The 12,541-nt window shown below is 38.5% G+C and overlaps 1 protein-coding gene across 3 annotated transcripts in view; it reads right to left on the bottom strand.

Annotated features, from left to right (window-relative positions):
• STK32B (serine/threonine kinase 32B) overlaps window positions 1-12,541 on the bottom strand; it is a 156,874-nt gene that overhangs the window by 30,360 nt on the left and 113,973 nt on the right. For all 3 annotated transcript variants that reach the window (XM_030270736.4, XM_030270734.4, XM_072928000.1), the window contains exons 6-7: window positions 11,499-11,588; window positions 858-961 (exon numbers count right to left, since the gene is read on the bottom strand). In XM_030270736.4, coding sequence (XP_030126596.4) covers window positions 858-961; window positions 11,499-11,588 — 194 coding nt within the window. The remainder of the gene's footprint in view (window positions 1-857; window positions 962-11,498; window positions 11,589-12,541) is intronic.

Here is a 12,541-nt window from a genome sequence, read left to right on the forward strand (position 1 = left end):
ACACAAAATAGATTGACCAAATTTTAGGCCTTTGAAAAATGTAGCTTCTGAAATAACAATATGCAGACACTCTGAAATTAATTTTTTCATTTAAAAGTAATAATAATAATTATTTTTATTTCTATTTTTCTTTATCTATTATTCTAATAAAAATTGTGAAATTGTGAGATCTTTTTGGGATCGATTGTCTGGCAAGACAAGGCAGCTGAACTACGTTAGTATCATAATATAAAAAAATATACTGCCATGCAATAAAATCCACTTTCCAAAACAGCTGCTTTAGCTACTTCATCATCCTGAAATAGTATCTGAAATACTGTTTTCTGTCGGGAATAGTAAATATTTAAGCAATCAACTGAAATCCTTTGAAATGGAAAAGAATTTTCCATTATCTTCTGTGATATTTGACCATGCTCAGGAAGATTTTTCATTAAGCTTATTCACATAATTGATTAGATAAGAAACAAATGCACAGGCAGATAAGCATTTTCTGTAGTTGGGCCAAGCATCTTAGGATATTACATTAGATCTCTTATGGTATTAGCCAAGAGAATCAAAGAGAAAATAGAGTGTGAAGTAACTCAGCTTCTATGTGAAAAAAACACCATTGTTTGCAATTCAGCCTTATAAAGAAGCTGTTAAACATTAGGCCTTTCCTTCGCCAAACTGAGGCAAGTTTTCACAATGTATTTGAATATGGGGTGAAACTTTCCCAAGAGTGTTTTCAGCTGGGAAAGAACCTGGACAACATTCCTGACCTGGGCCTTACACACTCAAATTTTATCCTGAAGAGTGCACTCAGGGGCACTGCAAACTTGATATTTTTGTTAGGTAACAACAAACACCATCATTCTTACCCAGCCCCTCAGTAATTCATATGCTGTAATTCCTAGTGACCACCAGTCTACTGGGTACGAATATCCTGGACCTCCGTCCATAAAGGCCTGGAACACTTCCGGAGCTAAAACAGTAAATCAAATTGAACAAAAAAGCATTTCATTAAGGTTAGACAATGGGCATTATTGCACAACTGAAAAATAAACCGGGACTCAACAAACTGGAATTAAATAGATTTAGAAGCGCAGCATCTTCAGGGTGTAGTTTCAGTGCCTTGTTTTACTGATAACAAGCAACCTTCGTCAGTCAGTGTATTTCAAAACTCAATAATATGTTAATTCTTACTTGGTTCATTTAAGTTTAAGTTATATGAATAAAAATAAGTACTAGGAGGGGAATTCTTGGTCTGAAGTGTGACTTAGAACATTTAAAGTAATGTAAACATTTTATGAGGAAAATATCTGCAAGTGAGGTGATTCTTTGTGATTGATGAAGGTATTGAATATGGTAAATCTCATCCTTCTTCTACATTTGGATGAAACTAATCAGACAGGTTTTAAAGGTATTCAACATAGGAAAAAGGTACTTAAATAGAAATCCTGACACCGATTTTATGATGTGAGAAACTGTCACGACTAGAAGAAAGTACTCTGTCAATGAAGTAATGACTTCCATAGAAGTAACTTCTGTGGATGAAAAGAAAATATATTTTCAAAGCAAGGATCCACTTTGTCTAATTTTATGAAAAAACCTCTATTAAACAATGTTACTATAATTTCTTCAGAAAACCAGATATAAATAAGAGTGGCAATGAAATGAAATGAAATGAAATGAAATGAAATGAAACGAAATGAAATTAAATGAAAACTTGGTCATGCTTTTCTAATGACTTAACAGCAGAATCTCAGTACACTTTGTTAAAACAACATTTTCACTGGAGATTTCTAAACAGCACTGTCCCCAGCCATAACATCATGCTAGATTGCAATGACCATTTGAGCCTCTTCTGGCCATGATACCATGTCTAATGTACCACATTACCCCCTTGTTACCATGGCCTCAGTTGGTGATGTGCACACTGCAGGGAATGGTGCACTCTGGTCACACTTCTGACTGCCAGTTTGGGATTTAACTATTTATGGCATTTAGAGAAGCACCTTTAATAAATGGAAAGGCATTCCTTTTAGAGGAGTTTTTGCAGTCCTTGCATTATGGATGGCAACCTAATAATTTACAACTCCAGACCTGACTTGAGAAAGTCTTCAAGAGCCAAATATAATAGAAGATTTCAGCATCCATTCACTGGTTATGTAGAACAAAAAGTAATGAATGTATGAAAGTGGTGTTATACTCTTTGACCAGCAGGACCATGTCTAAACATGTTTGGTATGAGATCTGCAGGTGCCTAAATAAATATTTTTTCCGGAATAGCATCAGCATGCTGCTGATGTGCAGGCATATCTTACAGGTGCGCAGTCTATCAGATAGGTGGTGAGAGCATAAGCAGGATTCTTTTTATTACTTTATGGATCAATGCACTTAAATTCACATCAGGCACCAAACTTACGTTTTGAATATCACCACAGGAACGTTGTAGTGAAGGTTTGCTTGACTTAGCCCCATTTGTTACGGTTTTTGCCCACCATGCCTAGATGATGTACAATATCTCATTACAGAAAATAGCCTTTTGGCATTTTTACTGAACTATGCGGGTATAATGCTGGTTTCACTATTTCTTTTATAGCTTTAACATTTTAATAATGAGACAGATTACTACCTGATTTCTGTGAGATCAAGGTGAAAGCACGTTATTGATGCAACCTATGACATTGCCAGAATAGTGCAGTTGTTTTGCTAATTTAGCGACTGACCTATTGAATTTTATTTTATTTTATTGTTCTAAAATCCTCAAGGTCAACTCATCCTACATTAAGCAGATCAGCATAAAATGCTTTATTTTGCCTTGGAGTTTTGAAGCTGTTTTCTCACCTTAAGTCAATGGCATTCTGAGGTCAGAATATGAACAGTTAATGTCCTAATTTTTAAAGCCCCTTCTTGCCCACTTTAACAGCATTCTTTTCAGCCCACCTGGAATGCCTCTCTACATTCCTTCAGCTCCAGTGGAGCAGTTGTAAACACTCTTCTCATGATGAGGGAACTGACAGAGGGTGCAATATGATTTGCAGTATCCTATATACAGATTTTTTCTCAGGGTGAAATCTCAACCACGTTGAAGTCAAAAGACCTTTCTCTAGTTTGACAAGGCTGTTGAGTACCCATTTCACACTAAGCTTTGCTTAATGTGAAAAAAGTCTTTTTTAACTGAGACATTAGGTGCAAACAGAGGGTGCAAACAGAGGGTTCCAGGCTCTGTTCAGACTTCTCAGTTTGCCTGTTCATTCAGAAACAGAGCATGATCATACACAAAGACAGCAGACCCTCCAAGTCATGGAATTAACCAAGCTCTGAAGAACTAGAGCTATAAAATATAGGACATAATATTAGGTTTTGCTGTAAGAAATAACTATGCCTGGAGAACCAATTCAGAGTGCAAGTTGGTTAGGATAAAAGCAAATAAAACTCCAAAAGGAAAGATTAAATTCTGCATTGATTTTCTTTAACACTGTTACTTAAATATCTGTAATCTTTTAAAATTTGAACTTGACCCCAGGGTCAGCTGGGACAGCCATCCTGGAGCCTGCTCTGGGTAGATTCTTCCAAAGGATGGTAAGATTTGAGTTTGCCAGCTTGGAACAAAGGCAACAACAGCTCTGCTGTGTGCACCTGTTGTGAACATATCCTCTCTTACCATAACAGATTTAGGATGAGAAGAATACTTCATCTTTTACCCCTATGCATCTACATAGGCAGAAGTATTCTGCCTTCAAGAGTTTGTGTGAACAAGAGTGAGAGTACTTGCAAGAACAAGAGTTTCATATCTTTTTTCCTTTAGAAGTTTCTACTGAACAAAGACTTTTCAGGAAAATAAATGAGTTCAATATTGGGTTAGATCCTGCAGTTTGTTTTGGCCAAGAGCTGTAGCTACAATCACACACACTTAGGGGAAAAGCAGTTGACATTTGCATGGCAGAAGCTTAACTTTTAAACAGTGAAGATAAATCAAATCATAACAAGTTTAGCAGCAAGAGTGAATTCAAAGAAAAGTAGAGAAGTGTTGCAGTTGGTAGATCCCACAGGTCCTCACAGCTCCCCAACTTAATTTCTTTGATATGGTGGGGAACTGCACATTTCTAGAGCTGCCTGAAGAGAGAATCAACACCAGGAACCTGGTCCAACCTCACTGCTCGCCCTGCTTTGAGCAGAGTTGCAGTAGAGGCTCCTGGGGGCTCTGCTATCACGAGTCACCTCACAACCCTGTGATCCTAATGGAGCTCAAGCAGACAGCTCCTCACAGCACATCTGAGTGGGACGACATCCTCTGGGATGACAGAAAGCCTCGATGGGATCTTTATGGATTCTTCCTCTGGGCAGTCATCATGAACTGCACTGGCTCTTCACCTCTGCTCAGGAAAACCTGTCACCCAAAGGACCAGGAACTTTAAAAGTCAGGAACTTGGAAGCAGTGCAGTAGTTTTGTTTGCTTTATTGCTTTTTGTTCTTTGCAAAGTGTGATCTGACACCTTTCACGCACTTTTTGAAAATGACAAAGAAACACCCTTTAAATATCAATGCCATTCCAAGATGGGACATCTGTACTAATTTTAACAGAGCAAATAAAATCAGGAATATCTCTTTGTCTTACATAATAATGAGTAATTGCACATATTAACTTTGGCAACTAGCCAAGCTAAAAATCCTTCTATTGTTTCTTGGCTGCATCTGTAGTTTTCTCTTAATAATATCCTTTGATTATTTTGTTGTTTACCTGCCTTGCTTCCTTGAAAAGTCAAAAAAACGGATCCACATTTGTACTGTACTGTGTGCTTCAGTGCATTTCTTGGTTCTCCCCAATAAAAATTTCCAGTCAATAATTTTTTCCAACTAATAAATCAAAAGAAATACTCTTCAGAGTATATCTTGATGCTTTTGCACTGTCTCTTTTTAATAATGCCTTACTACTGCAGACTGTAGGAAGTAAATAAATGGTTATTTCTCTCTAAAATGAAACCATACTAGAGGACAACCTATGAATAAAATAAATGTGAAAGCAAATCTAGTAGGTCTGCATCCATCTCAGAAGCAATGGCATACTGGGATATCCTTACTCCCATTCCATAGGTTTGTGCAAAAGTGAATAATTTCTAACAAATCCATTCATGTTATAACTATCCACTAGAATTTTCATACCAGTCATATTATCTGAAATGTAAATTATGTAGATGCATCTCATATTGTATACATATTTTCCTATAGATCTGTAACAAAAATAAAGTTATAAAAAAGGAAATTTTATGTAGCTGGTTGGTAATTATCTACCTTTATTTGTGGAAAGATATTAGTATTTAACAATATGATTCATTAACTTGAAATACAAGAGAATATCAATGTAAATGCAAATAATGCTAAACCAAATCTTCACTCTTTTTTTCCTATTGTAAAAGACCATTTTGTACAAAGAATAAAATGTTTTAAGTAGTATTTCTGAAAATCTGCTGAGTATTCATTGATATCATAACTTCATAAATTGTAAGTGCTCTGGGTCTCTGAAATTCAGACTATTTTTAATTTGGTGCTCAGAGATGAGTTTGAAAATGCTGTCCATGATAAAATGATCAATTTGAAGTCTATCTCTTGATGTGGTTGGCAAAAAGAAAAGCTGCTGTTATTTCTGATGGAGCATCTACAAACTAGCAAATCAATCTATTTGAGGAATAACTTGCAAGTCAGTCTTGCAAGATGGATTACTGTAAGGATCTGACTGTCAATGAAAAGCTAAATATTGCCAATGACATCTGGTCATCAGTTCCTGCACAATGCCCTGTGCCAGTGTTATTAATATGAGAAACTGAAAATGAAACAAAGAAACAAACAAACAAAAGCTAGTGGTTTTGTCTCTCTTTTTTTTTAATTGATCCAATTCGGGTGGATACGTCAGCAAAATATCACACTGCCAGGTATCACTCTCCTTTCATATCTTAGTCCCCAATCCTGGGGGAAAAATTGTGGGTATAAATTGATATATATACTTATATACAATACACACAGCATAAGCAATATTTTGAGTGACTAGCACAGGACAAGCTGTTAAAAAGTTAAATGTTTGCAAATTTTAAATGTGTGAATGATGATGTATAGAACACATTTATAGCTTCACCTTGCTGAATCAGGCTTAAGGCATGACAGATTGAGCTGAATAAAAAATGAACTTGATTTTTGGAATAATATTCCAAGAACCTTGAACTGAGATGTTTCAATGAAAAATTAATTGCTTTCTCGACACTGTGATGATAATGTAATTTTCACTTTTCCCCTGAGAAGTAAATTCAGGGGTCAGTAATTTTTCTGGATCATGGTTTAAATAAAAAACAGAAATCAAACTACAATAACAATCAGTGATCTTCTATCCAGAGTAGAAGCTGTTTCAAGAGCAAAATGGAAGGAAACAACTTCCCTCTCCCTGAAAAGAAATGTGGATTTGGTAAACTATCAATTGAGCTCCTTATGTTTACTTTCTTATTGCTAAAAAGGTCTAAATTATAATGGTCAGCCTTCTGACTCAGAGCTTTAGACTAGCCAGCTGCTAACTTCTATTTTATAAGACAAAATGCTGCTTAAAGCCCGGGCATGCTAGGATGGCAATTTTCTAGGGTGAGGTTTATACTTGTAATAGCCATGCAACTGATTTTCCACCATTATTCACATTATACACCTCAATAGTTTTAATACTCATATTTAATGCCATTATTCAATCAAAGTAAATAATTTAGATACCATTACCTGAAAACAGACATGGCATTTAGAATGCCTTATTAGTTTTCCATATGGCTGTATAACCTCTCTTGCCCTTATTCAGCGTGCTATCCTCATACAACCCTCTGCTTTACTCAAGCACTGAACAGAACTCACTTCTTGACCTTGCACAGAGAAGCCCTTAGTGGCTGAACATCTGCATCAGCCTCAGAGAAACAACCTCGAGTTGCTACCCCTGCTGAAAGAAAGCCCAGCAGCAATGAGCCTGCCATGCTCTCCCATTATTGAACATGAAATTGTACACAAGCACCTTCGTTACTCCATACAAAAGCTCACAGTGGCTGCAGGGCCTGTTTTTCTAGCAATTTTTAGAAGGGATTGTGTTCAAAAATATCCATTTGGTGTTTGGAAGATTGTTCCAGTGTACAGACAGCAGCTGTTCTGCTCAGTACTGAAGTCAGCGGGTCTGTGTAATGGGACTTTCAGGACAGACTGTACCTGACACACCAGAGGAACTGCTCCATGCCCCTGTATCACATACCCCCACCAGGTTAGAAAATGTCTTTGCACCAGTTTATGCATGCAAAAACCTGAGGGGTTGGCCTGATCAAAACCCAAGAGTTATCCAGGGAGCAGAAGGGCCCTGCTGGGGGCTGTTTGCCACTTCTGCTGCACCTCTGATCCCTTTGGATCGGCCTGCAGAGCTCCACAACACACCGGGCCCTTTTAGGCAGGCAATAAATAAATAAACAAACAAATTAACAAATAAAAAGCCCATCCAAAACTACCTCTTGAACTCAGAGTGGAGTCTTTATTAACTGAAATAGTAAAAGAAATGATAGTATTAGTAGTTCTGCTGGAATATCTTAAAGGATGGTAGCAGGTCAGAGAGCACAAAGAGGTGAAGAGCAGCTGGAGGTAATAACTTCTCTTCTGATCTCCTGAGGTTCCTCAGCTGCTTATGTTCCTACTCACTAGTGTCACAGTGGAACCAAACCCTGAGTGCCAACTCACAGCTTAGTGTTTAATCCCCTCAGCCACATAGCTCCTAGCACGAGCTGAAAATCCCATCAGTGTGGGGAATATTTATTTCAGGAGCTCAAAGTCTCACACAGCCACTCTTAGTTCTTGCTCATCACAACAAAGAGAAGGCTCCCTTGTCATGCTGACATCATGGGATTTCCCTGGGAACAAAAGGTCAGGTAATGATATGGCCAGAGAAACTCTGCAGACAGGCCGTCAAACCCCCTGTAGGATAAAGGTAGGATTTTTAAAAACCTAAACACTGCCTTAACTGCATTCCAAATACAATGAGCTGCAGAACAATATTTAATTTCAGAGCACTGTTTAATATGAGTACAAGACCAAAGAATGATGATTTTTGAAAATTCAACTCAAAATTTTCCCTGCTGTATTTTAAGCATCTGAGAAACAAATTTAGCACTGGCTTTCCTCTGAGTCCAATAGTACACCTGCAGAGTATTAATTAATAAATACGGATGACTCATACATTTTAGAAGTTCAGTGGACCAGTGTAAATCCACAATACTTTGGTAATCTCAGGCATACAGTCATTCTTCACCATGACAGCAGCCTGTGAAAGCAGCTGTGAAAACCTGAGATAACAAGCCTGTGAGATGGGAATGGGGTAGCTGAAACCTTTCACATAATTTATGACTGATTTTATTGACTTTGGATTTTTGGCAGGTGTACTTGTGTAATAAAATGTATTTTATTGGTTTTATTTGAGGTAAAGTCACAGTGCATTATTTGAATATCTTCAGTCTCTGGCTGAGAAAAACACCAAAGGCTCTACCTAGTCCCCCCAACACCCTCCTACCACTACAACCAAAATCTCCCAAAAACCAAATCAAAAATAAGCAACAGCAGAAACAAAACCACACAAAAAACCCACATTAAAAAAAACCCAAATATTAACCCTTTCCAAAATATAACCTGTGAATGGAAAAGTTTTGCAAAACTCAGAAATAATACACAGATCTATAGAAATTGATAATTCCAAAATATTTCAGTAAGGAAAATGCATATGCTATAGGAGTCAAACACACATAAATTTGCCAAAGGGAGGAATAAAAGAAAGGTGACACCTGTCATGTTTCATAAATGTGTTTTACTGTTTAACTTTTGGGTTTGTAGCTGAGCATCCTATTGCAGGGTAGAGGGCCATCACTGCAGATGGGTGCCCAGCACAGAGCATATTTGAGACACACAGATATTTCTTGCAGCCTTGTTCAAAAGGGAGAAATTAAAGTAATTCCCTTTTATTTGGCTTTTTTGGTTGTTTTTCTTTTCCACTCAAAAAGATGGAACAGTGTTGAGAGTAGCAAGGCCTTACAGTCAGACAGACACTTCCCCTTCTCACAAGAGGCCAAGGTAAAATCCTTCTGCAGGCAGAAAGAGCCACAGCTGAACAGAGCAGCCCATGCACAATGGAGGGGATCCTCCACAAGTGCTTGTGGTTTTTCTGGCAGCAGCTGTGCCTGCCAAAAGCCAGCCTGCTCTCAAAGGACATTTTGCATTGCTTGCCAGGGCAGGATGACAGCCTGAAACCGTAGGAGTTCACAAAGAGCTATTCCTACACCAAAGCCATGACAGAACCCTCAGTCATAGGTATTGTAAAAGGTTTGAGTGGTGAATTTGTGAAGGTAAAATCAGGCACAGGTGACACACAAGTTTCCCAAATCACAGGCAGACATGGCCTTCCACAGTCCCAACCACCTGAAAGCACAAGACAAACTCGGAGGACCCCCAAACTCTAAGAAGTTGATCTCATTCAGCTTTTCAGGTCTCTGGCTTTGAGAGGAAAAGCTGCAGAGGCAGCTGGAAGTGTCCTGCCTTGCCAGCCTTTTGGCCTTGTCCTATTCACATGTACTGCTGGCCCTGTCTTTGCTCCTGCCTGTGGTGGGTATTTCACTTGTCTGAATTAATTGGCTGAGAAGGGGAGGACATGGAAATTGACAGTTTCTAGAGAAACATTCAGGTTCAGGTACAGTGCATTCTGCATAAACATTTAATAAGTAGGGAAATAGGCAGGGAATATTGCAGGCTGAAATATTTGGGGCTAATGAGAAGTGAGATTAAGCAAAGAGTTTGGGGCTAAAAGGCTAATGTGAAGTGGGATTAAGCAAAGGCTGCAGGAGCTGACTCACACCATGCTTAGCATTATAAGATAGTCATCTTAATCAGAACAGCTAGGGCATTTTTACAACACAATATCAATTCACTCTGTATTTTTCCTAGAAACCATATTTATTTGGTCATGCTGCATGTGAACAAATCACACCCTAGCAATTTCTTAGCCTATTTCCATCAGATTTCAAAGAGGAATGGAGGCTTTAGAGAGATTTTTTTTTTCTGTTTATTTCCTTAAATTTGCCATAGCAAGAAGTGAGAAATCCTATAAGTGTCTCTGCTAAGGGAAAGGCTGGAGAGTCCCCTCATATCTGATTAAACATAACAGGATACACATGAAAGTAATACTTTATAGAATTTCAAGAGGGGGAAATAGCTTCCATCACATCTCATGCTGTCATCATTGTGAAAATCAGCATAGCATAAAGACATGTCTTACAGAAACTGCAAAGTTTCCTTGGTTCTGGTACTCAGCAGGTACCATGCTTCAAGGTTACTTTGTCTCATTACACCAAGGTTAAATTGTCATTTGAATTCTTGATAACAGAAATTTGCCAGCAAGCATAGAGCCAATCTCCCCAGTTTTGGTTTTTATTTTCTATTTGTCTCATAGTCTAAACATCTCAGGAGAAGCCACATGGAAAGCCTTTGATACAGCCTTAAAATCAGAAGTCACTGCAAGTGAAAAGTCCTTGTAGAATTTCACTGAAGTTAGAAATCCTCACAAAATAAAAGGTATAAGCTAAATGAGGAAAACAGCACCAATGACTGTCTGGCTGTATCTGTCACACACTTATATTTGGTTTATTGAAGCTTTGGTACCCATACTGTGTGACAGAGAATCCTTACTTATTACATTTCATCTGAAACAGAGGATTTTTACAGCTCTAAAAGCTTTGCTGTCTTCTTACAGCTCCAAATAAATGCAAGGATGATTCTTCTGACTCTTTCCGAATGAGGCTTTTGCAGCATCTTTGCATTTCTGAGAGGTGAGGAAGGCACAATGAAGAAAAAGTTCGTGGATGGTGTCGTAGCCTCATAAAGGAAAGGACAGAAATTTTTGGGTGCTGTTTCCTCTTGTGAGGTTGATGGATATGCTGGAGATCTGATGACTGGGGAGGAGGCTTCAGGAGTGGAACAACTGTCAGCTGAAGTGAACTTAGACCAGATTCATTTGTGTGAAAAGGTAAAATCTTTTCCTTGTCTCCCATCTTTCTCTGGACCTCCTAATGCTCTGTATCCCATTTCTGTGCTGTGCTGCTCATTTCATCTAAGCAGATATATAACATATTCTTGTGGTTATATTCTAATATATTCTAAGCAAATATATCATATATTCTTGTCTCAAGATGTAGGGATTTACAGAAAGTGACACAGTTGAATTTCTCCTGAATTTGAATTCACAAAATGAAACATAACCTGACTAGAAGAGTGCAGAGATCGAGCTCCTGTATAAAAGAACATCCAAACAACATCGTCCATCTCCAAAGATTTTCACTGCTGACACACATATATACTATCAAAAAAAGTTGATCACATCTACTTTATGCTTTTACAACCTAAAATCCTTTTGCTATGCCATTAGTCAGCCTTAATATGTAACTTTTCTTACATTTTAAAATGCATTGAAAACTTACCCATATAGGGTTTTGTGCCAGCCATAGAAGAAGCTTTTTCTGAGCCTTTCACTATGGTTGCTACATTAAAGTCAGTGATATGAACGTGTCCTGCAATTACACAAAGTAAAATCAGAAGTTAAAATAGCACATCATACAAATATTCCTCACTTTAGCTAACATTTACGTGATAATGGAAAGAAACACAATTGGAAATATATGTAACATTAATAGAAACTTAAATGTTACTCTTAACTAGAAAAGTCAATTTGGAAGCACAGTGATGGAATATTTTTCTTGCGTGGTTGCACCCATTACCTGTCTGCACTCCTGAACAGTTTTTGGTGATCTGAATCTTCTAATGCCATGAACAAAGATAAGAAGTGGGCCCACAAGAACCTCATGAAGTTTAGCAGTCCAAGTCTAAGGTACTGCACCTGGATGTGGGCAATCTCAGATATTTGCACACCCTGGGAGATAACTCATTGAGGGCAGCCCTGAGGGGAAGAACTTGGGAGTTCTTGTGGATGAAAAGCTGGACATGCCGCAGCGGTGTGCATTTGCAGCCTGCAAGGCCGACCCTGTCCTGGACTGCATCAAAAGAGGCACACCCAGCAGGCTGAGGGAGGTGATTCCTCCTACTCTGCCCTTGGGAGACCCACCTGGAGTGTGGCTGCCCAGGGGGTTGTGGATGGGTCATCCCTGGCAGTGTTCAAGGCCAGGTTGGGTGGGGCTCTGAGTCCCCTCACCTGGTCTAATTGAAGGTTCCTGCCCACAGCAGGAGGGTTGGAACAAGGTGATCTTGAAGGTCCCTTCCAACCATAACAGTTCTGTTATTTTGTTATTCTCTCTGTCTTCTCAGAACAGTAAGTAACATGCAGAAGCAGAATGAGAAGCTGTGTGTGAAATTTGCCTCATCTCCAGCTACAGTCACCACTCACATCTCGGGTACCTGTGACACTGTCTACAATTGCATCCACTACAGGTTACAATCAGCCTGACTTTTTCTGAGTCTTCTCAGGACAAAGAGGGAGGGGAGAAGAAAAATGGTATTTTTATCACAC

The sequence above is a fragment of the Taeniopygia guttata genome, chromosome 4 (genome assembly GCF_048771995.1).
Source record: "Taeniopygia guttata chromosome 4, bTaeGut7.mat, whole genome shotgun sequence".
In the NCBI taxonomy this organism is placed as follows: domain Eukaryota; kingdom Metazoa; phylum Chordata; class Aves; order Passeriformes; family Estrildidae; genus Taeniopygia; species Taeniopygia guttata.